Source organism: Leuresthes tenuis, unplaced genomic scaffold (genome assembly GCF_036924035.1).
Source record: "Leuresthes tenuis unplaced genomic scaffold, fLeuTen1.0.hap1 SCAF_3, whole genome shotgun sequence".
NCBI classification, from domain to species: domain Eukaryota; kingdom Metazoa; phylum Chordata; class Actinopteri; order Atheriniformes; family Atherinopsidae; genus Leuresthes; species Leuresthes tenuis.
Window position 1 is genome coordinate 11,441,014 of NW_027325357.1, and position 26,760 is coordinate 11,467,773.

Consider the following 26,760-nt stretch of genomic DNA (forward strand, 5'->3'; position numbering starts at 1 on the left):
AGATTTAAAATGAAATTTTAAAATGATTATCCAAGAATCCATTCTCTGTGAATCAGAAAACTGAAGAAAATGGATAACTACATCAGGGCCCAAGTCACTCAGCACTGCTGCAACATCTCCTTAGTTCTGCTGAGGTGGTGACAAAAGTGTTTCCTGATACGAGAGCCTATCTGATCTGATGCTGCAAAAAAATATTTTGCAAGTGGTCTCCCATGATCTCATGTACCTTGGAAGATTCTAGTACGATTTCCGGGATAGGTTTCAAACCTTGGAAAAACTTAATCCACAGTGGCCTGCAATAAATTCAGCGCTCACTGATATATTAACTTTAGTTCAGTTTTTAGTTTTAGTTTTGATATTGACTGTTCAAATCTTTATTGCATTTCAATGCAGTCATGTATGAATGTTTCCGTCATGGGCTTACTTATTTGAGATTTAGATGTATTGTGAGCAAACAGGCTATCTTATTTTTCCCAATCCCTGGAAAAAGATAAAACCGATATAAAAACTAGATTTTTTTTTTTTTGAAAACAAGAAGAATTGTCATGTTTTCAAAAAATGAGTCTAACAAAATGTCCATTTTTCATTTAGTTGGTTTCAATTTAAACAATTCCAACAAAACATGTCAAATAATTGCATCGTTTATCTTTATATTTTTAGGCCCGAGGATACTTTACTTTAAATCGTCTGTTTGACCATATCTATCAACCTTAACAGCGTTTACTGCTGTACGGAAAAACCTCAGTGTTGGATGTGCTTGAAGTGACAGGTGAGTCTGTCTCAGATGCTGGTAAATTGAGGCAGAGTGGAGGAGGAGTGATGACACGGAGCTTGCACAGTGAGCGAGACGCACATAGTAGTTTGTGCAGGAGAAAAGGAGGCGCGCTGCTTCTCTCCATCACGTTTCACTTTTCAAAACTGACGGAGAAACCGAGAAGCCAGGATGTAGGATCCGTCAGGTTTACATGATCTCGCCGCATACCGTTTCTTCTGAGTCCTGTTGTCCCAAACTGTGCTTAACTGTTCAGTTTTGGTCGCGTTTCGCTGGAGTTTATCGATCGATCCAGTCGAGGAGGAGAGGTGCTGTCCGCCGGCTTGGCTCGCTTGATGGATCCGAGCTCCGCTTGTCTGACTTGGACCTGCAGACACAGTGCTCATTGAAACTCTCATGTCTCGGATTTGAAGAGTTGGGATTTTGTTCCCTTCTTCTCCCCTTCGGTGAGTATCTTTGTTTCTGCCATCCTTACGTTACAACATTTTCCAATATCAGTTTGGCAAATACTCAGATATTATCAGAAGTTCGAATTAGTCGCTACGTGCATAGAAAAAAGTATTTTCAGCTTGCAATGCGATCACTCCACATCAACTTTTTTTTTTTTTTCAAAAAAACGTACATGAACAGGAGCTGTTAAATTCTGATGACAAATTGACAAGGTGATACACCTTATATATATAGAATACATTTCAGATAAATAATACAACAACTATCGCCTGATTAGATTCAACAGGTTTGTTGCAGTCCTTGACAGTGTTTCTCACCCAGCTGTAATGATGCAGCTCAGTGCAGTTGCAGTGGTGTGGTTGTGGTTTATTTATTAATGCATGTGTTTTACTGATAAACTGCACTGCATTCACCGATCATTTCACTTTGATTATTCATATTTGGGGCAAAGGTTGGCTAAGATGCAAAGACACCAAGGTTGTTTGGTAATTGAGCTTCAGTTGTTGCTTCTTATCTGCTTTGCTGTTGAAATTGGATGACATTTTGGACTGATTCTGTTGGATTTAGTCAGAAGCTGCAGAGAGACAAGAAATTTAATGGAGGGAAAAAATTATTTGGAGCACAAAATATACCAAGCTTCATGCTGATTAATTTACAGTCGCAGCAAATCAGAGGCAAATGTTGATGATTTGGTCGATCGTCTCATGTGCTGCTATTAATTTTTACCTTTATATTGTATATCTTTTTTTTTTTCGGCATATGTTCTTCAGATGCCTATTCATTCTGAGGACAGTCTAGTCTGAGGTTGAGGAAGACTACTTCCGATATTCTGCTTCACAATGGCAACAGGAGTAGCAGCGTGGCTTCCTTTTGCCAGGGCAGCAGCCATTGGCTGGATGCCCGTGGCCAACTGCCCTATGCCAGTTGCACCAAGAGACAACAGCAAAAGACAAGATGAGCTGATCATGCTTAATGTCAGTGGGCGCCGCTTTCAGACATGGAGAACAACTCTTGACCGTTATCCAGACACGCTGCTGGGCAGCTCTGAGAAGGACTACTTTTACAATGAGGAAACCAAGGAGTACTTCTTTGATCGTGACCCTGATGCCTTCAGAAGCATCCTCAACTTCTACCGAACTGGGAAGCTCCACTACCCCCGTCATGAGTGTATCTCGGCCTACGATGAGGAGCTGATTTTCTTCGGCATCATACCTGAGATCATTGGGGACTGCTGTTATGAAGAGTATAAGGATAGAAAGAGGGAGAACTTGGAGCGACTGCAGGATGATCAGGAGGAAAACAAGGACCTGAAGCAGCCCAATATGAACTTCAGAGAGACCATGTGGCGTGCCTTTGAGAACCCCCACACCTCCACTATGGCCCTGGTCTTCTACTATGTCACTGGTTTCTTCATTGCAATCTCAGTTATCACTAACGTGGTAGAGACAGTGCCCTGTGGTTCCACCTCCAACCAGAAAGACATGCCTTGTGGCGAGCGCTACACGGTGGCATTCTTCTGCATAGACACTGCCTGCGTAATGATATTCACAGTGGAGTACCTGATGCGCTTGTTCGCCGCACCTAGTCGTTACCGATTCATGCGCTCTGTGATGAGCATCATCGATGTGGTGGCCATCCTCCCATACTACATCGGCCTAGTGATGACCAACAACGAGGACGTGAGTGGCGCCTTTGTCACACTGCGCGTGTTCCGAGTGTTTCGTATCTTCAAGTTCTCCCGCCACTCGCAGGGTCTGCGGATCCTGGGTTATACACTCAAGAGCTGTGCTTCAGAGCTGGGCTTCCTCCTCTTCTCACTCACCATGGCGATCATCATCTTCGCTACGGTCATGTTCTATGCGGAGAAGGGCTCCAGCTCCACCAAGTTCACCAGCATCCCAGCTTCATTCTGGTACACGATTGTCACCATGACGACATTAGGGTGAGTAGCAGTCGTATTGCAGATTGTACACATATTTATTCCATATTTGTATTTTTATTTGTTGTTGAACAAAAGTAACTATAACTGAGTGAGGTAAATTCACCAGATGTATTTGTTTGGATTATATCAACATATTGAATAATTTAAGAAGACCACTTTGATTTTCAAATGAGCATTGAGACAGTCTGCCCCATTCTTCAGTACACTACAGCTTATTTGAGGCTGCCAGTGTGAGTAATGGTGGCCAGTGTTGCATTTATATGTGTATTAGCACAAACACATTATGGCATTCTGTTTGCTTTACTTAGAGCCTGTTAAATAATAAGACTGTGATAGAAAAAAATAAACCAATACATGTCAATCCCGAAGACACTCTGATGCTGCCCAGATGTGTGTGTGTGCACAAAATATACTACTGATTAAATGTTGTCTTTCTTAAGTTTTTATTCTCCTATTTACTGTAGCATTTTTCTTCTGTCAAAATACCACTCGACTCAAGATGTGTGAGAGCTCAGTATTTATGACATTTATACATTATATTATATTATATTGGAAACAAACAGTGAATGAGTTTGATCGTTTGGAAGTAAAAAAAATATCTCAAGGCATTCAGTGTAAAGATGCTTTTGCGAGGAAACAGTTTAACAGTGTTACAAAGTGAGATCTCTCCTCTGTATGTCTGGAGGTGAAGTGTCCCTTGAGAAATGTTCTGTCACCTTTATAATGATTCTTCCCAGCTCTTAATCTTTTCCTCAAGTGCGCTGAAATCCAGTTCCATGAATGGCAAGGTGAACTTGAAACTGTTCCTGAAGTTTGGCTGAGTGCAATAGTCTATTGTGAAGGCAGATCTAAAGAATAATTATTAGTTTCTTAGAATCTGTTCTTTGCTCAGTCTGTCTTTGTGGACAATGCTATAAATGTAGATGAGGGAGAAAATGTCATGACCCCATGACCAATCATTTTCATGGTTTCAGTGACTTAGATGAGTGAAAGTGTTTTTTAATGCAATTGACAGTAGAAGCAGGCAGGACAAGTACATCCAGTTTCTGTCTTTAAACAAAACCCACATTATTTATTTTTAAATCCTTTGTTAATTTTTTCATCCTGCCCATACTCACAGTGAAATGATTTCTTCCTAGATTTCAGCATAAATATTGGGACCCACTTACTGCTGTTTAAAATTACCTTCTTAAGCTCAACAATAAAAGGCTTCAGCTGTTTGTTAAATTAAATTAGTTACATTATGAGCGAGTAACAAAGATTCAATCAGTGGGTTTACATGATGAGATTAACCCGATTATAGCTATAGTTGGGTTATGCTCCTTATCTGAGCAAGGGTAACTATCCTTTGTTACATGGCGGCGAATGAATCGAATCACTGGTACAAAGCATGCAATACCGCAGTAGATAAGTGGCGCTGTACCCATTTCAACTATCACTAATAGAGCCACTTCCGGTTGATGTCTTCACCACCAACAACAACAAAACTAAGGCATTCGAGAAAGATACGTCCCTCTATATTTGAGATGAGCTGGTTATGGTTAACTGACGAGAGAAACAATCTGACAAGTCTGACGTAATATCGTCTCCTTCGACTTCCGGGTGATGATCGCGGGAAAAAATCTCGAGCATGCACAGAACGCTCGATCCTATCCACTGTCGTCTCCAGGCACGTTAAGTTGGCAATCGGATGGAGTTATCCCAGGGTCCTAATTCGATCGCAAGTAACCCGATCCGATTCGATTTCTTGTCGGATTAAGCTTGTTACATGAGCTGAATAACTCAATCTTATTGTAATTTAGCCATTAATCCGATCCGATTGCCCGCATGTAACTGCACTGAATGTTGACTGATGATTTGCTTTCTGTATGAAATTAGGGAACGATGTGAAAATTGTTACACTTCAGCAATGCTTTGTCTCAGAACTGAAGGTGTTGACTCCCCATGGTTTGTTTCACCTCACCAAAAGTAATTTCCAGTTTGCTAAATAAATAAAGGCAGTACACAAGTCTGGGGTCAAATGTGAATATTAATATTTAGTTAATTATTTAAATGATTTATTACCTATTCAAGTATTTTGATTAATGTTCATTACATTATGTACATTATTTTAATGCAAACCATGTTGTTTTTCTGACCTTAACTATGCCGTTTTTAATACCACTGTATTCATCTGTCCAGTTTTATTTTTGTGTAAGTGCAAATAAATAAATAAATGAAAAGGGAGAAATTTGTAGCCAAGGACACAGATCAATAGATTAGGATCTCACTCCACATTTATTAATCCCATAAAAACTCAGTGCTCCTCAAAAATGGTATGTCTGGAAGTCCTTGCAATGAAACAAAACTTTCTTGGCATTAAAAAGCTCAAATTCTTTTTCCTTATTCAGTGAATGGGGATCTATGTACAGATATGCTAATCCAGCTCACCCACATCTCAGCCCAGCAGCAGATGACACATGTGCTTTTTGCCTGGTTCAATGATATTAAAAATGTAATGTGCGTGCTAGGAGATTTGCTGCTTGTGTGGATCAATTGCTAATGCCAGCAGGTTGGAGAGAAAATAAAGAACAGTGCAAATTTTCAAAGACTGAAAACCTTTGTACTCTCCGGTATTTTTGATATGTCACTATGATGCCTCCAAATATACTTCATCCACATTGCTTGTGGTAAGACATGGAGGCTCACAGAATCTATTTTCTACAATCACAACCATAAACAAAACACATCAGGTCTGCAATCTTCACAACAAAATCAAAACACTGCAGTTCTTCCACCTTTCTTCTGTTTTTTTCTCCACCTTCTATAGCTTGCACTAGCGTCTCATTTCATCAGTACCCAACAGTATTTTTCCAATCTTCTATGGAACAAACAGGTAGTCTGACCCTGTCTTTCTGAGACTGTAGGTGGTGCCCTGCAGGTTTTAAAGGAGAAACCGCCAGCAATAGCGTTGATAGCTGATTTTGCTCGTTATATGTCTTGTTACATATAAAAAAACATTCTTGAAACATGTTAACAGGGTTAAGCTGACAGTTTCATAAACCTTTGTGTGATTACAGTGACCCATAACATTTTCAAAGTATTGGTTTGAATACTTGTTCAAGAAGGGCCACACAATATCAATATATCAATATATGTCGATATATCAATATATGTCGATATATGTATATCAATATATAAAATATGAAATCAATACTGCAAAGACATTTTAACTTGAAATTGGACAAGCATGTGTGTATTAATAAGGGCTCTGTTTCACTGAGAGGTAGTTCCGCTTTTGTGCATGTCCTACATCTATTTAGCATACACAGGTGTAGAGGTGGACTGTAGCCCTCATTAATACAACTGAGATTAACACCATATAATGAAGTCTATAATTCTCATTTTCATGGTTGTATTATTCATAATAATGATAATAATAACCCACTCATAACTGCAATATTCAACAATGATAATGCTTAATACATGTTCTCCTAATATTGTGCGGCCCTATTTGTAAGTACTGAGCAAAAATACTCTGAAAATGCTGTTATTGGAGGCTGCAGAGTGGTGTGGTGGTTAGCACTATCGCCTCATAGTAAGAGGGTTCCTGGTTTGAATCCCGACTGGGGCCTTCCTGTTTGGAATTTGCATGTTCTCTCGTTGTAGGCATGGGCTCTCTCCGGGTACTCTGGCTTTCTCCCACTGCCCAAAGACGTCCATGTTAGGTTAATTGGTGATTCTAAAACTGACCCTAGGAGTGAGTGCGAACATGGATGGTTGTTGGTCTTGTTTGTCTCTGTGTGGCCCTGTGATGGACTGGTGAGGGTCTAGGGTGTACCCTGCCTTTTGCCCAATGACAGCTGGGATATACCACACACCCCTCGCAACCTTGAGTTGTATTAAGTGGGCATAGAAAATGGATGAATGGTTTTATCGGCAGGGATAATACACAAACTTAGGAAACGGAAACACTAGGTGTCACGCTTGAGCTGCAGAAACTCAGATCAAGATAAACACAGAAAGCAAGCTAAAACATAATCTAATAAGGATTTCTTAAACAACTCAGATCTCTTTCATCTCAGAGCATGTTTAATTGAGGGCAGGAAAGCCTAGAACTTTGTTAGCTCTAATCGAGACCCGCATGCACGAACATGCAAGGGCAGCCAGGAGGTTCTCAAAACCAAGAGCATATGAGAAGGAAATCGTGAAGCTCAAAGAGGGAGAATATAGGGAGAGTATTCTGTGGTAAAATCATCAATACTCCACTATATATTCACATAGCCGATGGTCGTTTGCCACTATAAAAAGGTTTGAAATATTGTTTAACCTTTTAAGGGAACTTCTTTAAAGAGATACCAAACAGTAGAACAGCAAGACTGTTTTTTTATGTGTGTGTGTGTGTGTGTTCATTATAAAGAATGATCTGCACAGAAACTATGTCAACAGGACAGGTCAGTGTGTGGATTTTAATGCTGCATCTAGTTTGACCCTCAACATGATTCCTAATGATGTGATCTTGTATCTTTATGGGTTTAGGGTTAGGGTCTTTATTTATTCGCTTTAATAAGTATTTTTTTTATGCCTGTTAAGAGGGACACATATCACTGAAACATATTCAGATTAGTAGAAAACAGCTTTTATTTTTTTGACAAAAAATATCCACCAAAACAATGAAAAGCCAAGTATCGCCAGAACAGAATAGCTCTTATTAGTCTATGTAATGTGTTCAAGTTGAACAAGCAGCCTGACCTCACCAATGCAACTGTATTAGTGTATACTGCAAGTGGCTTCCTGTGTGTAATATATTTTTGTATCAAACATTCAATAGGATCATTCCATTCCTTTCATGCCAAGGTGAAAGTGCAATATATACTTTAAACCTGAACAATGTGAACATTATGTATGATGCACAGTGGTTACTAGCACTTGGACTCTCTAGCTTGGACAGGGTGGTCCTCATCACGAACTAAGGACATTTCAGTCAGGAAAAATGTTGGTTGGTGTTTGAATTTTATGCAGTTATTTTATTTGTCTTGAGATCCAGCAGCCTTTCTCAGATACTGTTGGAAATAATTCAGATTGTATAAAAATCTCTTTTGAAGGATACAAACTTCCTTTGTCTTCAAAGCTAAAACTCTCTTAATTTTCTCATGAGCTCAGGTACTTGCTCAGCATGACACTTTTCTTGATTGCGTTGAACCTAAACATCATACAACAAAATTGATCAAGTACATTTGAAATTTTTCAAATGCATTTGCTTGAAAAGTATGTGCCTTGTGATTCATGTCAGGTCCAGCTTCCTTAATGAGCAGTAAGAGTCTGTAATATGTTTACGACTCAGTGGCCCTTCCTGACTGTTGCCTGGTGATCTGTTCACCTGCTGCAGGAACATATGTTCAGGTGATGAGGTCACTAAAATCCCATCTGTCAAGGCACGTTAAAAAAAAGCTATAAGAGACTTTAATCTAAAACAGTGATGGTATTATTCTAATCCTTCTGGGCTCTTACTGACCTCTTCTGGTGTATTTTTTTAAGGTGATCTTTTAGTAAAACAAGACACCTTTGTGTCTGTCGAGGTAATGTTATTAATTTTCAGCTAATCAAATAGCTAATTCAAAAAATTTCCATTGTCACTGCAGAAGTTGATGCAGCTCAACTTATCCAATCCTTAACCTGACTTCAGTACATTCCCATTTTCTTGAAGACTATGCTCACCGACTATCCTCCCTACATCTTCCAAACTCCCCAATGACGTATCTCAAAATCCAGAAATACACATATAAATGCAAGCCTGCATATATATTGACACATTATTAAATAGTCTTTATTATGGCCGTTTAAACTTTATTATTTCATTTAGGTGTCTGGAAGCATAGGTTGAAATATTTTGGTGTTAAATAACATGTTTTTTTCTCATGCTATTGTTGCAGCTCCGATTCCTGGCAACTTGTGTCTAAAACATTTTGTTTAAGCTCCTGTCTCTTTTGAAACCTTCTCTCTGAATGACACTGAAAGTCTCCTCTGATTGGACAAAAATAATGAAGTATAAGACAGTGTCTCATTATTTGTTGGAGGTCTCAAGAAACCACCACCAGGCAGGCATGATGCAAGTGGTGGTGTAATCAAACGAGGGAAGAAAAGTCTGGACTATTAATGATGTGTTTCAGGCAGTGCAGGAGCAGCATCCACTGTCAGAGAGAATAACTCAGTTTTAAGGAGACTATGGGCTATTTAACTATGCAGATCTTGCTCTTGCATATAAAGCTATTCAGCATATTGAAGAAAAGGAAGAACCCCAAAAGCATGATATGTCTACTCTAAACCCAGTCTAAAAGGTTAAAGTCCTGAATTGCAAAACTGCTGACAATGCAACAGTGTTAAAAGTTTAACCTTTAAAAGCTAAAGGCTCTACACCTTTAATGTTAAAAGTTAAATAAAAGGTCTTTCGACTACTTGAAGAACATGAATTTGAGTTATAACTCAGAAGAGCACATACACACTTTAAGATGCTGATTCATTTACCCATGTTCGTCGTTATTTCCTTTGATCTTGTCTTGGCTTTATGACCTCCCTCTCTGCGTCCTCTCAGTGTCTGCATGAGCCCAGACAAAGCAGCGTAGCAGTTCTGGGTAATGGGCTGGAGCTGAGGGGGAGGGGGGAGGCTGACTGGCTGTATAATCAGACCCTTTCAATGTCCATGAACAGGGGTGTTAAATCAACCTCAGGTGGTTGATAAAAAGATCTGGATTCAATCTCAGCTAGGTCCGCTCCCTGCGGCTGCCTGCCGACGCTGGCACTGTCGGAGCTGGCCGGATACGCAGTCGCTGGGACAAGATCCGATGATGAGGAAGGAGAAAACCCTCTCTCAAAGTGTCGTTCTCCCCTTTCCTCATCCCCTGGGAGACTCACAGGGGAACAGCTATTTTGGGAACACTGGCGTTATGTGTGAAAGGGAGTTAGTAGCTTCTGCCATAATCTGATGTATGATCCAGACACAGTGGATGACAGTGGTCATTTTTACCTGCACTGAAAGGTTCACTGCCGCACCACAGGCTCTCCCAAGTCTCCCACGCCTCTAAAAACATTATTAACCCAATAATGAGAGAAATATTAATGAGGTGTGCATTGAAATCTGACTCTGGTGATATAATTAGAGTGATTCTCCCAGATGTAGAGTCCTGGTCCTGGACGGAGGCTTGTTCTAAAGCAGAAAGTGAGAGAAAATGTTGTTATGCATGTAGGTCATGTTCTCATCTCTGCTTTAATCAGGGGCTATATATAATCTGCTTCTTTCTTCAGAGAGACTTTTAGCTCGCTCCCCTCTGTGTTCTCTGCTCAACATCTCTATTAGACAAAGTGGACTGGGCCCAGGGGCCAGAGGCAGGACGAGAGAAGTCAGACAAGCTGTGCTTTGAGCTCAGAGTTCTGTTGGTGCAGTGTTGATTGAACTGAAGAACTGCCTGGGAAAGACAAACAAATAACACACACTATTACCCGGTTTTCTTCTTGAAGCACAATGTCCCATACCTATGCAGATACACATCTGGTAACTAATGATTATTTTCATTAACAACACAGTGAGGGATTGATTTTATTGTGTCTCCATTAAACTTTGAAGTCACGTGAGAAAGAAAATACACCTCTTCTAATTTTAAGATTTTACACAGAAAGAAATAAAATTTGGTTCTCACCTCTTAAGATTAAGGAAATACAACCTCAGATAAACATTACAATATGACATATTTCACTGTGTCATAATCGATTTTCAGTAGTAGACTGCTTACTGCTTCCTTTGTGATTTACAGGGCAAGTAAATCAAATGTATTTGATTAATTAATCATCAACAAGTGTTAGTGCCTCTATAAAAGCAAATGTTTTCACAGCTTAAGCTTCAACTTAACAACTCAGTTTAGCTTGCAAGTCATACCAAGAAAGCAAGACATCAGTGATCTTAAAAAAACAATTTTCTCTCCATCAGTGTGGACAATTTCCAAACAATTTGAAGTCCATCATTCTACAGCGATAAAGATTATTCACAAATGGGAAACATTACAGTTACACAGTCTTCCCAGTTTTATCTCAAAGTCTTGTAGATAAACTGCAAAAAATATCTATGAGCTACATTTCAGACTCTACAAGTCTCAGTTAGCATGTTAAATGTTAACGTTCATTACAGTACAATTAGACAAAGACTAAATAAGTTCAGCTTCTTTAAAGGGTTGCCATGAAAGAGATTCTTGTCTCCAAAAAAACATGGCAGCTCAGCTTAGGTTTCTAAAGTTTCATCTGAGCCAACCACAAGACTTCTGTATAATGCACAGCATCACGTTTCCTGAAAATAAAACACATCATATACGCTTAACACATCATACCAGCTGTAAAGCACGGTGGTGAAGAGGGGATGATTGGGCAGGGGTCACTGAGTCGACCATGAACTCTTCAGTATACCAAACTCTTCTAGAGTCAAATGTGAAACCATCTGTCCAACAGCTAAAGCTTGGCTGAAACTGGGTCTTGCAACATGGAAATGAGCCAAAGCACAGCAGCAAATCTACAACAGAAAGCCTGAAAAAGAAAATCAAGATGTTGTAGTGACCCAGTCGAGGTTCAGACTAACGCAATTGAAATGCTGTGGTGGAACCGTAGGAGAGCTGTGCTTAAAAACATGCCTGCAAACGAATGAACTGAAACATTGCTGTGAAGAAGAGTGGGCCAGAATTTCTTCACAATGATGTGAGAGACCGATAACATTGTTTAAAAAAACATGTAGTTTAAGTCGTTGCTGCTAAAAGTGGCTCTACAAGCTATTTGATCATGAAGTGTACTTTTGACTTCATTTTTATGAAGTAAAATTTAATACAACCTAATGCTTTCATCTGAGGTTGTGTTTACCTTATGTGTTTTAAAATGGAAAGAGGGTTTTCGTTTTTCTATCTTAAGTTATCTCAGTTATCTTGTGAAATTCTGTGCAGCCATAAAGGTCCATGTGATCCCACACGTTTGGGAGTGCACTCTGTGAAAGTGTTGCACATATTATCTACACAGAGCTTTTGAGCAGGAAATATGAAGTGGAAGAAGGAGAGAGGCTGTGTGTTCTGATAAGAATATCAATGCGCCACTATATATTCACATAACAAGTGGTTATTTGATGGTGTGCTAGACTTTAAAGTATTGTATAAAGGAACCTAAATTCGATGGGTTTGTTAAATAGAATTGAGCCAGCATATAACTGGCCTCGTTGGTACAACAGGCCATCACAAGTTCCTAATTAAACAGATTGTTTTATCATCACATTTAAAAACCCAAAAAGCTTTTGGTTTACAGCCAGATCTTACAGGATGACGCAGAAAAACATTGCACCAGCTGTAATTGTCAAATTTAAGGCAATGAACTTGGTGGATGTAATTTTCTTTGTCAGTTGACAAATGAGTTTTTGCTGCCATGCTTTCTAATTCATATCCAGATAGAGATGGAAGGTAAATCTCTGCAGTTTTTTCTGAGTTTTTTTTACAGATTTGATGCATAAAGTTTTTGCTCTTGAAACCGGAGCCTTTCAGAAATGGATGAGCTGCATCCATTCAGTCTTTGTTTTGAAGTTCCATTCCTTCTGAATACCTAAAAATGCATATCTGAGATTATTTGTGTAATTTTCACGTACACAGTCCCGTGAAACTAAATTAAGCAAGTGTGGAACAGTGAGTTTAGTGACAACAAAGACAGTCTCAGACCTGGTCTTGATAAAAGGTAGTTTGGCATCCAGTTGTGTATAAAATCAGGTAGAACAATGCATCTCAGGCTGGGACTGAATCAAGAGCAGAAATACTTCATTTTAATACACGTATTGCATACGGTTTCTTTAGCCATCTGATTTGCTTGTTATGTTAAAAAATTCTATGTTGTCCTGGTACTTTGATGCGTGATGCACTGTGTTTACAGTCAATAAAGGATCATTGGTAACAGTAGTTAGGAGTTGGACAGCATTTGGACAAGTAATTAATTCTGAAACGGCATACGTGGTATTGTTAATAATTCAGGATCTGTGAGCCAAACTGAAACAGAACTGGGATGCAGTGCAGAACAGTTTGTAAGGGTGAATGTTATTTTACACAAATCACCAGAGGGAACAGATTGTGGTGGTTTTCCATGGCAGCATGCTTTCAGATAGAAATATTGGGGTATTTTGCTGCGTTTCTGAACCCCTTGGGTCAAAGTGTGTGCAGCTGGTAGGAAATTAAAAATATTCTTGCCTTGATCAGGCCAAGATGCTCTTGGAGCCAATTTCCCAACACTAGGCTCTTTGATAGACACCTTTCTAATGATAGCTCTTGAACTAAATTGAGCACCAACACAGGTTCATTTAACACATAAACTCATTTAAAAGGAATTTAACCTACAGAGGTGTCAGGCAAGCTTAATAACATCTGGCTGTTTGTCTCTCTTTTTCTTACTCTTGTGGTTAAACGACTAAACCCCTTATTGTGTTTTACTATATGTTCGACACACTGCTCCACTTAACATGCACAATTCACATATTGACCTCTAGTTTGGTGGTATATGAGAAAAAGTAGTCGATAGTATTGCAGCACTATGTTTTCATTCTCACTTCATTTAAGCTGCAGCAGCACTTACATCATTTCACTGTCAGGTTGGACAAAAATTAAATCAACCATCAGATCATCGAATTGTGTTGAATCTGCTGGAATTGCAATGCAGGCAGAGATGTGGCAGTCAAACTGAAAATTCCCAGCAGTGTCTGTAAAGGCAGCACAAAGCTTCTCCATATAACCTGCCTCAGTTTTCCCAACATCTTTTAAGGCTAATGCATTTCAGCAAATGAGTTTAACTCTGTGCACCAGAAGAACAGAATTATCTACAGTACTAATTGTTCTGATAAACAATTATCCCTGGGTGTGTGGGAGGAGTGTTGACTTACAGTGACCAATTATTTACCACACACACTCTGAAGAAGTACAAAAGCACATTCTAAAGTAAAGTAAGTCTTTACTGGAGCTTTACTACGTACATTTCAGATATACACTGTGTAAACATTTAGCAGAGATGGTGTTTCTGACCACTCAATCTCATGTCTATTCAATCTGTATATGGACAAAAATGCAAATACAAGAAAATCCCTTCCAACTACAAAGGGAGAATACAGATTTTTAGCATTATGAGCAGGCCAATTAGATTACTATTTGAGACAAACAATGTGCTGTGTAAACATGGCGTACCAAGCAGAAAATTCATTGTGATAGTGGGCTGCTTCTTCACGGCATGTTTCCATTTGCACATGCACATAGGCTGCATGTTGTGTGTTGGTCTGATGTGGAAACATAAATCAAGCTTCAGGTATCAGTACATTTGGTTAAAACTACTTGTCAGATCGTTATAGGGTGTTGGAGGGGCCTTTGAGGCTACCTGAACTTCAGCAAAAAGACGATTTCCATTTGACTTCTGAACCTGTAATTGAGTGTGGCCATTTTGGAATCAGGACTTAGAAAAGTACATAATAACTGTGATAGAATAGAATAGAATACAATACAATACAATACAATACAATACAATACAATAGAAAAATACTTTATTCATCCCCCGTGATAATGATGATGATAATAATGATGATAATAACCATACTAATACTTAGAAGAAGGTGAAGAAGTGACTATTTTTATATATATACAGATATATCTATATCTGTATATATATATATATATATATATATATATATAAAATTATTGAAATTTGTCACAAAGGAGCAGAAAACCCATTAAATGAACTAGATCAAATACATTTGCATAAACCTGGAGAACCCTATAAAGCACAGAAAGCCCATGAATAGTGAAACCACTAATGTAAGCCTGAAATGATTCATTCTTGCGTGACTTTGTTGTCAGAAGAACAATACGCATAGCTATTCAGTGTAATGTTCACATGAAAATTTTTAGTAGTGGAACATTTTATTTGAATATCAGACGAATTAGATGAAAAATGTGTTTGATGATTTCAGCTGATATGTGCACCGTTTGATCTGTAATAACATCTTTTTTTAAGTTCGATTAAGCCTTTCTTGACACCATCTAGAAATGATTGAACAATTCTTCATCCATACTCTGAGAAAATCAGCTTGAAAAGGTCAAACTGTTCATACTTGCTTTTGCTGTGAATGGATTTTCTTTCATCTTTTCTTTTTTTCTTTTATCTGTTTTTCACATTCTCCAGCACTAATTATTTCGGGCTCTCCTGTTGCCAGTCGGGTGTAATGATTGTTTTTGCAATAACAAAGCTCTGAACACACTACTGAAACAATCAGTACGCCCAGCTTTCCAACCTGTGAAGTATGTGCCGATATTCTCCTCACCTTGTCTGAATATAGAAGTCAGCATTACAGAAACCTTTGTGAAACCTTTGTTGTTCACAGAAGTGAGCTTTAATCCCTTTAATTGTCATTATGTGAAAAAGAAGCACTGGTTGTGACAAGACTGGCAGATCTGAATTGTGTGCAATGGGGTTGGATTTTGTTTCATGTCAGTTTGCTTTCAAAAGTGTCTGCTGTAATCAGGAGGCATCAGCAACTCAGATCTTTTTCCAGATCAAACACAAAGAAAAGTGCTGTTGTGTATATGTTTAGCAATGGATTCTGTTTGCACCTTTAAACAAGTTTAAGTTGTCATTTGTGCAAATATACCCTGCAATAGTATGAGCACATGTGAACATTTCCAAGCTTTTGTGTCAGTCATAGCCAAGTTCTGTGAGGATGAAATAGCACCAAAGAATGCAAAAATACCTGTTCTTAACGAAACATCACAAAACAACATAACGTTACAAATTACAGACACAATATCTCTGACTACTGTAAATGCCTACCTTAATAGTTGGCTTTCAAGTGTCTTTTGAAGTTTAATAATACTTTTATCACAGAGAGGGATTCAACAGCTTCAGAAGGATCAGTCAACAGAAAATGATGCTCTTTTGTTCTGCCAGCTTGTAAAAGCGTTTGTGAAGGCAACCAGAAATCATTGAAAGGTTTGACTTATCTATGTGTCTAATTTGAGTGAAAGACACTTAACTGTTCATCAGCTGACAAATTAACTTAATGAAATGTCTAACTGTAGTGTTTGTGTCAACATGTCCAGAGACATCTTCAAGTAACAGGGATGCATAGCAGCATTTCAGCTCTCGTTTTAACGCTTTTAAAACAAGAGGAAAAGACTGCAGTGGGCCATCGGACTGGGGACGACTGAAACAGAATTTTATGGAAAGATTAATCAGAGTTTGAGATCTTTGGTTCAAACCTTCATGTTTATTTTTGCTGGCAGATAGATGAAAGTAGGATTCCTCAGTGCCTAAAGTGCCATGAAGCACAGCGAAGATCAGTGATGATTGGGTGTGTTTTGCTGAAGGCAATGTTAGCTCACTCAACCAACGTGGATATCACTTCATGTTGTGGAATCTCGCTGTGGCTTCAGGAACTCTTGGTAAATCTAACTTTGTTATACAGCATAACAGCGACCCCAAGCACACCTCGAGGCTATGGAGGCTGAGGAGAAACTACTCGGAGAATAAAGAAAAGGATGGCGTGTCAGTTGTGTCATGGTCATCTCAGTCACCTGACTTCAACCTCATGCAACTTGCAATCTGAAACATCAGCCTGCAGGGTGATTCAAATTTTGAGTTAAAGAGCTAATGTGTGTAACACTTTCCATTATAATGATTGTGGTATGATGATAAGTGGTGTTTTTGCATTTTTGTCCTTGAGATGTACATAAATCAGAGCTGTGCTGAAAAATGGCAAACCCTAATATAAAAAATGAAAAAAGGGCTGTTTGCTATACAGATTTTCAAAATTGTCCATGACTTGTTTTCTAAGCCTGGTGTATAATCCAGCCCCTTTCAGAGAGTAGTGCCGTTCTGCTGCAGCCTGTATGCTGGATGGCCTTGGAAGTTGGAAGGGGTTGCGCTCATACTCTCACTGAGTTTATGTGATTGAATTTGGCATGCTAAGGTCAACCAAGGAAGATGATTTGAAATTAGGTTAAGGGAAAGTGAAGACGTAAAAGAAAATAGAAAGTACTGTAAATGATACAGTATATACATATCTTAACATTATGACAGTACAAAGAAATGAAAGAAAATGAGGAAAAAGACAAAAAAGGAGGGCAATAAGGTAGAGGAAGCAAAGAAAAGTGAAATTAAAGAAAAGGAGGAGGAGGAGAAGATGTGATCCTATCTGGTAGTTTCAAACATGGTTTCTCGAGATGTTTGTGCTGGGGCACAAAGAAGAACCTTGAATGACATGGCATGCTCTCTACCCAGAAAGAGTGGGCTATTTTTAGATGCTTGGCCCTTATCTCACTACACAGCTGGCAAGGGTTTGGCTCGGAGAAGAGGTAAAGAAAAGGTAGTAATAACCTTCAATATGGTGTGAAGGAGGACACAGACAAGAAAATAGGAGCGGAACAGTTACAGTGTCTGAGAGAACAGCCAGGGTTAATATAGTGCACCCTGAAAATAAAGGAAGTGTGAGACAAAATAAAAAAGCTGTTGATTGTTTCTTTCAGTTTGAACTTTTTCAAATGATAAGTGACTGTTGCACTGCCTGTGTGTGTCTGGCACCCATCTAAAGCAGAGCTGTATGTGCAGACCTGACCTTATAAATAATAACAGCATGTGTGTTTATGTTTTTCATTACAGCTTCAAATGCAGCTCAGACTCTCGTGCTTCCTATTTCAACTCACATTTGAATATCAATTTATATGCAGCCCGAGTTCAGCAGATGTTTTAAAAAAGAAAGCAACGGTTTGGTTTCTTGAATTTATCTGAATGGGGCCTTTTTATTTTTACCTAAATAATTAGGTGGTTATGTTTAATTTGTGTAGGAAGATAAGAGACTCCATAAGCAAAAGAAGCTTTCTGATTGGAAAAGAAATGTTAAAGTCAGCATTTTATTAACATGATATTCTATACAGTCTGCACTCAGTACATTCATACTGTAGGTGAGTATAGTAGTTACATTGTGTTGTCATCAGGCAATAACAATAGAAAGGTTCCTCTGACTTTTGATTTAACTCAATTAAGTAGTAATATGCAGTGATGACAGCAGTTACTAATATTATTATTTATTGGACTGGCCTCATTAACAATTCTCCTATTTTGTTGCATTACAACCTGGATTTAGAAAAGATATGCATTGGGGTTTTCATGTTATGACCCTAAGCAAAGTACAGTAGTTCAGACTGGTTAAGTGAAATTAAAAGGATTTTTTTATATATATAAAGTTTAAATATATAAAGTAATGCATGCGCATGTATTAACCTCCTTTACTATAATGCTTTTAATTAAAGAGATATTATTTTTCTTCCTTCCTTTCTTTCTTTCTTTTGGGTACCAATTACCATTATCATTGTACAATTTCCCAATTTACCCACATTATCATCTCATCTGCTCCCATCCCTGGTGGGAAGGAGAAAGAAGCAACGAGAAGAGTTTAGAGTTTGTGAAAATTGGGGACTAGAATAAGGGAAATAATACTCACAAGTATTTCACACACAGATATACACACACAAACACATAAAGAAAAAAAAAAGAAAAAAATAAAGAAAAACTAAATATCACCGTGAGACTAGTTGCTGTCAGTTACCAGTTTCACATTGGTTCAGGTACGAACGCCTGTGTGCAGTCTTTGTCACATGATCTCAGCATTTACACGCCTGTTGTGAAACATCACTATGGAGCAGCAGCATAAAGAATATCTCTCGTAAAAGCTCTTGAACAGTATAAAGAATACTAACAACTTTTGGAGTGCCATTAAATGCATTGTTAAAGATTAGATATAGTATCGCATCACAACAAGTCTGCTAAGATAGAACAGAACTCCAAAACTTCTGAGACAGGCAAAGACTTTAATCAGAGCAGAGACTGCAGTGTCTTGCCATAGAAAAACACTCCACAAAGATGAGCTTTATGAAAGAGTAACAAAGGAAAAAATTATATTACTATTATTCTGTTCTATTTTGATAGAAATTAAAAAGGGATCTGGGAGATTTCCCAAACTTTGAGATAATGGTACAGTTTGGTACCATTATGGTACTCCCTGTGGTACAGTTTCTTTCAGTTTCAGGTGTAATTTGGTTTGCAAAATGTAGCCGAATTAATCCAAATTTCATTATTACAGGTGATATTTCATTATTATTGGTGAACTGTCACATAAACTGCCAGTTTAACATTTTATGTCAGTGATGAACTATGACTAGCTTCAAAATTATAAAGATTTCTGAAGATAATTGAAGAGAAAAGGTTTTTTTAGCACAACAAATGAAACATTATGTGTTGGATCATAAAATTGATGTAGTAATGCTTTTTGTGAGTCCTATCTCTCAACTCATGGTGCAACTCATTTTATGTGATTTTTAAGGCCAGACACTGCAGGCAAAAACATTATTTATTCATACACTTTTCAAGTTCAAGGCTTCGGACCTGTTTGCTTCGATAAGATATATTTTAAGCCAGAAGAAAGAACACATTTAGCCATTTCATTTTCCTGCCTTTGTCAATAGGACATATGAATAGGTGAGTGTATATTTAATTGAATGGTTTATCATGTCAGAAAACTTAACCTAATACAATGAAAAATAATAATGATAATGACAATTATAAGCTTTTCATAATCCGAGTCAAAAATCTTTACTACAGTAACACTCAACACACAGCACATATTATTGCTATTTGGTTTATAGAGGTTTGCCTCAATATCTTTTATGGCCTCATTCACAAAACATTTGTATTCTTAAAACATTGCAGAGTTAATGTTATTCTTGTTGTTGACATTATTTTCTGATGAATGGATTGTTCAGTTCAATGTTCATATGGAAATACATGCTTATTAGCATATATGTTGAAAGAAACTGTAGCAAATCAGCCACATCTATAAACGACATTTCAGAAAAGTTAAAGAATAATCAATACTCAGTCAACGAGAGAAGTTTTGTGGTGGTTTCGGTTTATACTTCTGTTGTGATAGCAAGCTAAACGCTATTTTGTGACACCAAAAATATATGAATACTGACATATGGTTGCACAGAGGTGTTATAATTGGGGCTGAGAACTGACAACCAGCAACACATTACTGTACATACTGGGCTGTAGCTATATTCCTGACAGTGCAGAAAATTAAGCTGTTCTGTGACAATGCGCTGACGTAAAAAGTAATGGCACTCATTAAGAGTTGCCATGGAAAGAACGTATGATTGCCTGACCTGAATTTGCTGTCTAATGTCTCCAGCTGTGTTTAAGAAAAATGAGCAACTGTCTGTGAGCCAGAAGTGGAGCAAACAGTGACTCTGCTTCTCAACACTGAATGCACTGAGGAAAAAAAAAAAAAAAGAGATACATAAGCATGGCCCAGATGAGTGTCTTTGATGCCGCTGCACGTGATGACTGAACAAGGTCAACAGTGGTTAACTTTATGTAACGTTGGGACCAATGAATGAAAACAATTGCAGCTTGTTTGATGAAATCCAGAAAAGTAATAGTTATTGATTTAATTCAATTCACATAAAGAAATAACAATTTCCCTGAAGCATGCACTCAGCAACAGTGTTGTGCAGAAATGAGTAGCTGTTCTCTTATTTTTCTAGTTCAGCTGAGGGGTCCTGACTGAGGCCTTTCACAGTGTCCTGTGTGATGAAACTCAATTTGTTTTATTTTTATATAAATGTGTGATTGCAGTTTTCCAAGCATTGTTTGATCGTTCTTCTCTATTGGTTGTGACAGTGAACCTACATGAATAAGAGTGGACCTGAGTGGATTTTTTTTTAATTTAAAAAATTTAAAATTAAAGTGATCTTTTTGACATTAAAGCTAGGTAGAAATATGCATAAAAATACAATAACAAACATGAGTCGATTTGCTTAATTTAATTTGGACTAAAAATTTCTGTCGCTTTTGGCGGTGTTGTGGCTCACAAGGAGTTGTAATTATCGGCCAGGGCCGTTCTGTGTGGCCTTTGTATGTTGTCCCCGTGCATGCATGGGTTTTCACTGGGTACTTCAGCTTCCTCCCACTGTCCAGAAATATGCATGCTTAATTGGTGATTCTAAATAGACTGTAGTTGTGAGCGTGCATGGTTATGCAAAAAAAAAAAGCCTTTTCAGGTTTTTTAAAATATTGAAGCCTACAATAATGACTTTAACTAAAAATATAACATATCAGTCACAAAGTGTTCAATATAAACCCACGTTTCCGAGCCAGGATTGCAGTTGTCTTGATGAATTACAGCATTCCATTTGGCTCACTAGTCTTTACGTTTTGTAAGCTTGTAAAAAGAAAACTAAGACTTTTATCTGAATCTGTTCGTACAATCAACTACACAACAGCTCTTTTTCATTTTAGATGTGTTTTAGAGCCAGACAGTAAGTCTTCAGCCATTGAGATGGCTGCCACTCAGTAGGACATAACCAGGCCTAACTGAGTACAGTTACACATCTGATGACATCATGTGCATTCCCTCTGTTATTAGGTGCCCAGCTGTCATTCAGACAGGAACAATCTATCAACCGAGTGTCTTTTGTCCTTGAGTTATTGCTGTTAGTTTCGAAGCCTCCTTGCGAGACATTGTGATAAACGTAAAAATGAGCAGTGCCCACTCTTGTGGCATTAAACAAAGCACTCTGTGTCAAAATTAGCATGTGCACCAGGCTATTGCTGTCCCATCGATGCTGGAGCTCTGAACCCACATCCACTGCAGGCATTTGCTGCAGGACAAAATAAAAATTTGACAGTTTGCACTCAAATCTTGATGTTAGTGGTTTTTAGCTGTTTTTTTTTAACAGCATAAAAAAGCTTTATTATGTGAAGTCGTGACACCTACATTTGAGTTTGGAGTAAAACTTGAAGGGCACTGGCAGAGTTCTGCCTTTTACTTTGCCCATGAGCTACTCCTCCACCAAGTTAACTGTAATTTGTGCAATGTCTTGTTGACAGAAATACAGAGAAAAGTCTAAAAATAAGAAAACATACTTCTGTTGCTGCTCTTGCCTTGGGAGAGGAGTAAACAAGCACAACCATTCTTATCGTTGCTACTCTAACAGGGTCAAAGCATCCATGAAAGACTCCATTCTGAATTTTTATCCTCTGCCAAACAGTAGCCACGTCAACATGACGTCTCTGTTGAAGTGAGTCAACTACTCTGGATGCCAATTACATTGACATCTTGGGTCTAAGGTGACCTCCCTTTGTTTCTTTGCAGTATAAGAAGCTTTTTGCAGGCTTGTTATCCTCTACACAGGTGCTGGTGGGAGGGGCACAAAGTATCTTTATTGGACAGAGAAACACTCTCTTTGGATAACTGTTTTTGTTAAGCGTTCATTAGGCTGTGAGTATATGTCCCATTTTACACATATTCTCTACAAAGATATTGAATCTTAAAGAAAAGTTTGCCAGACTAATATCACATCAAACAGAAAGTTGCCTTATTGTTGTCTCACTGCTTTTTAATAATCTGCCAGTTGGAAAACATTCACAGTAATCAATATTTTGCATTTGCAATTACTCAGATATCTTTTCCATGCTGTAGGGGTATACTCATTGATGTTTGTTTCTTTTCTTTTGGCATCAGGTTTTACTACTTTTTAGTCACTGTGATTATTCATGTAATTCTAAGAAGCTGTGAATGATTTTAATAACTCAGAAATTACTGCATTTTCCATTATTTCTGCATAGAAGGTAAATATACAGATCAGAGCAGCAATAAATCTCTTCTTGTGTATTGTTGACGTTGATTATATCTTTATCCAGTATCCAAGAATAAAAATTATTTTGATCTGGGCCTGTGAGACAGAATAAGATTACCAGCATTACTTCTGGGTGCAATTATTACTCAGCAAGAATCAAAGCATAAATCATGTGTTTATTCTTTTATATTGCAGCTCATTCATTTTCGTTTTGTATTCTGTTTCTTTTCTCTCTCTCGCAGATAGTTTTTTATGGTTTGTCTCTTCCTTCAACTTTATTCCCTCATGCTGTGCTTTCATGCCATTGTGTAGCATTATAAAATAAGAGATAAAGCATTGTTAAAGGTCAGAATATGTACATTGTAGTTTGGGCAACCTCTTTGTCTTCTATCGAACGGCCTACTTTCTGTCATTGGGAGGCACATTAACAGGTTTTGAATACCTCTTACTCTTCACATATATAGAAACGTAGTTCCCTCTTTAATTGTGAACAAACACTGCCACTACACATCTGCATGCCCAATTTTTTGGAAAGGGCAAGATGTACTTGACAAGATGTAAACTTATAGAATGTCATTAGTAGTATCTATAAAATTCACTGCAAGAAGCTTATTTTAACTGATCTATCAAATTGTTTTAATTTAAACTAAGTTACTGGAGGTTGATCTAATATGGCTGCAACTTCATGTTAAATGTGTAAGCTCAAATCTATTAAAAGCAATTATTTGGATAGTTTTTGTCAATTTCTCCAAATATACAGAACACTGTATCACCACTTTGCTTATTCATACAGTAATTAGATAGTAAAGTAGAGAACATCGGTCAATTTTATTTGAGCACCCCAAGGCACATACAGTAGAGTCCTGCTGTACAGGCGGGACACTGAGTCACAAACATTGCTTGTATCAATTATTTCATTCTTAAAGAATAACCTTTAAGCTCTCATAGGTCCAACAATATAATAAAATTTCAACTGTGTTCCTATCAATCTATCCTCTCTTCAACAGAAGAACAAACTTTTGACAGCAGTGAATTGAATCCATTGGATGTTGCCTTGTAGTTTTATCAATCTCACACTGAAAACAAGAAAGAGATTAGCCCTATAGGTGTAAAATCCATCTGTCAGAGTCATGCTAGAGTATGGCCCACCAAATGAGACCAAACAGATTCACAGCAACACTACTGCCCCAGTTTACAGCAGCACACATCACCAAAGCATCTTTTCCCCTACTTTATCCCTCATCTGTGCCGAATTCCCACACGGGTTTAACTTGTTCATGGATCCAAACACATAGCTGGAGAAAGGGTATCAATTCAGTTCAGTTTATTTATATAGTGCCAAATCACAACAAATGTCATCTCAATGCGCTTCAATGATACAGTCCAATTCAAGCCAATTAGAGTCCAGTTCATTGTAATCATAATCCAATCAAATCCCAATTAATTAAATTCAAAATTAGTCCAATTCATACATACAAAGCCAATTCAAAACAATTTGACACCAACAGATTGCACTGAAGCTCCTCTTTGGTCCAACCTCCCATCCTGAGGGTGCATGAGGTGACTGTGGAGAGAATCTACGCCCTTTTAACTGGAAGAAACCACTGATAAAACCAGACTCAGGAAAGGGTGGCCATCTGCCTCGATAAGCTGGGGTTTGAGAGGTCAGAAAAGAAGGGACAACAAACACCATTCAAAGAATACCTGCTGAGACAGGCACAAGTTAATGACAGCAAAAATGCCACATACACATAACGTCAGATGAGGAAATAAATCGCCTCAGAAAGGTGAAATGAAGTGCAAGGCTAGCCTGTATGTTTTAATCTGTTGCTTTGTATTTGAAAAAGATTATTTCAGAGAACATGTGAAATGTATGTTTCGGACACATTCGGAGTCATGACACGGCAGCTGTTCAAAAGCTTCTTTGCTAGTTTTTCTCTTGCTTTTTCTTTAAAAGTTGCTTATTAGAGGAACTTTTTTGTTCATGTTTATTCTTATACTTTTGTCCTTGTATTTCCCATCAACACTACTTAAAAAAAAGTTTCAAGCAAGAAAAAAATTACTCATGAAAAAGGGAAACCCTTTTCAAGCCATTGAAAAATAAAGTGGTCAAAACAATATGATCATGATCTGGAACCACCTGAAAAAGTAAATTGAGTGAATTGCATATCAAATTTGGATTTCATAGAGCTGCTTTCATTTCTTAGCTCTCAATAATAAACAGCAGCTTGGACTGACAGATTGGTTCTCCTTTGAGCAGCAGAATAATCATGTGCCATGACTGACCAGTTTATTAATTTGAATATCAGAAGCCAACAAAAGCAGGTTATTGCGCATAATGTGACATTTATGGACGTCTGCTTGGCTTCAGAGAGATGGAGGATCATGATGGATGAGTCCAAAAAATCTGACACCTAATTTATCATTATTAAAAGATTAATTTCAGACAAAAAAGCAATAGAAAAGAAAATAGTATTGGTGTCTGGGATCATGGTTTGTATTGTCATGCCTCAACCTAAAAAGGAAATAGTTTCTAATGCATCACTGCTAAATAAGTGTTTCACCCAAAGGAAAAACAAAGCAGTCCCAATACAAGCTGGTGATGCGCTGATAATCAAGTTTTTCTGCTACAATTATAAGATCCAAAATTATTAATGTAATCATTATTATCTTGGTAACCATTACACTGTTTAGCTTTAATATTAAATCTTAATTTCATTGTCACCATGAAATTACATTAAATAAAAAATACTTTGTTAATTCCAAAGGTAAAACACTAAGAGTAAATTAGGTCAATGGTTTGTTTCCTAACCTGTCCAGCTCTTATGGCATTCAATCTGTCTGTTGCATTCATGATATCCTCTGCTTCTCCTGTCCTTCTCTCCTCTCTCCAACCATCCAACAACCAAAATCCAATTAAATTTCTCAGTCTTTGCTCTTATGATTAGACTAGCCTCAACACAACCAAGCAAAAACAGCAACAACTGTTATTCTCTTTTTCCCCTTTGTTGCAGTGCACAGTTCAGTTAATGTTAGTGTTCAATTAATTTGTTCTATTGTGAAAATGTTTATGTCGCTGGTCTGTTGCACAACTTAGCTGCACAATCCTGTTTTACCAGAAAGCTGGAGTTCAGCTCTGAACTGGAATTTAATGCACAGATGATGTGACGTCCATATTTGTCTCAAATCTTTGCTTTTCAAGGTCATTACCATCTTTTTTTTTTTGGTCTCATTATACACTAATATAGTGTGTTCTTGGTTTAGCTATTAGACATCTCTGTCGTTTCCGAATTTGTATAAATGGCCCATAGTGAGGCACCAGTGTCAGTTGCTTTTGGTACTTCTTAGTGGCACAGCACCCAACATGAAGTGTTGGCAGCACAGTGCCCCACTGCAGCAGCTAATTGTGGCTTTTTTTCTTCTTTTTTTTGTGGCCGTTTTGATTCCATTCATTCTGCAATTTTGAATTACTAGTGGTCAATTCTTTTTAAATCTATGCAAGAATTCATATAGATTTGTTTTTCACATAGCTGTCAACTCACATCTAACTGCGATTGCCACTATTGATTGTTATTGTGTTTCTTGCCTCTTGCCTCATCTCTGCTTGGTATATCTGAACCGTTTTTGTTTTAATAATTTAACAAAGGATTTAGATGATGGAACCGAGACCTGCAGAGAAGTCATAATCGTGGTATTTGGCAGGTATCACTCATGCAAACATATCAAATACGAGATTAAAAAGTTTAGTCTTTGTTGTCTGCTGATGTAATAATACATCAGTTATTCTTGCCCCTCTGTCAATGTCTGTTTCTTTTCATAATAAAAGTCTTGTGACTGAGGTGGCCATGGCATGACCGATACCACAACATTCTTATCATTGTTGCTGA

General features: G+C 37.9%; 1 protein-coding gene across 1 annotated transcript in view; it reads left to right on the forward strand.

Moving 5' to 3' along the window:
• The first annotated feature begins 784 nt into the window (after positions 1-784).
• The window catches only part of LOC140303152 (A-type voltage-gated potassium channel KCND3-like), a 90,121-nt gene continuing 64,145 nt past the window's right edge, over positions 785-26,760 (forward strand). Inside the window, exons 1-2 of the mRNA XM_072381788.1 lie at positions 785-1,218; positions 1,993-3,164. Of these exons, the coding sequence (XP_072237889.1) occupies positions 2,062-3,164 (1,103 nt within the window). The 5' untranslated portion in view covers positions 785-1,218; positions 1,993-2,061. The remainder of the gene's footprint in view (positions 1,219-1,992; positions 3,165-26,760) is intronic.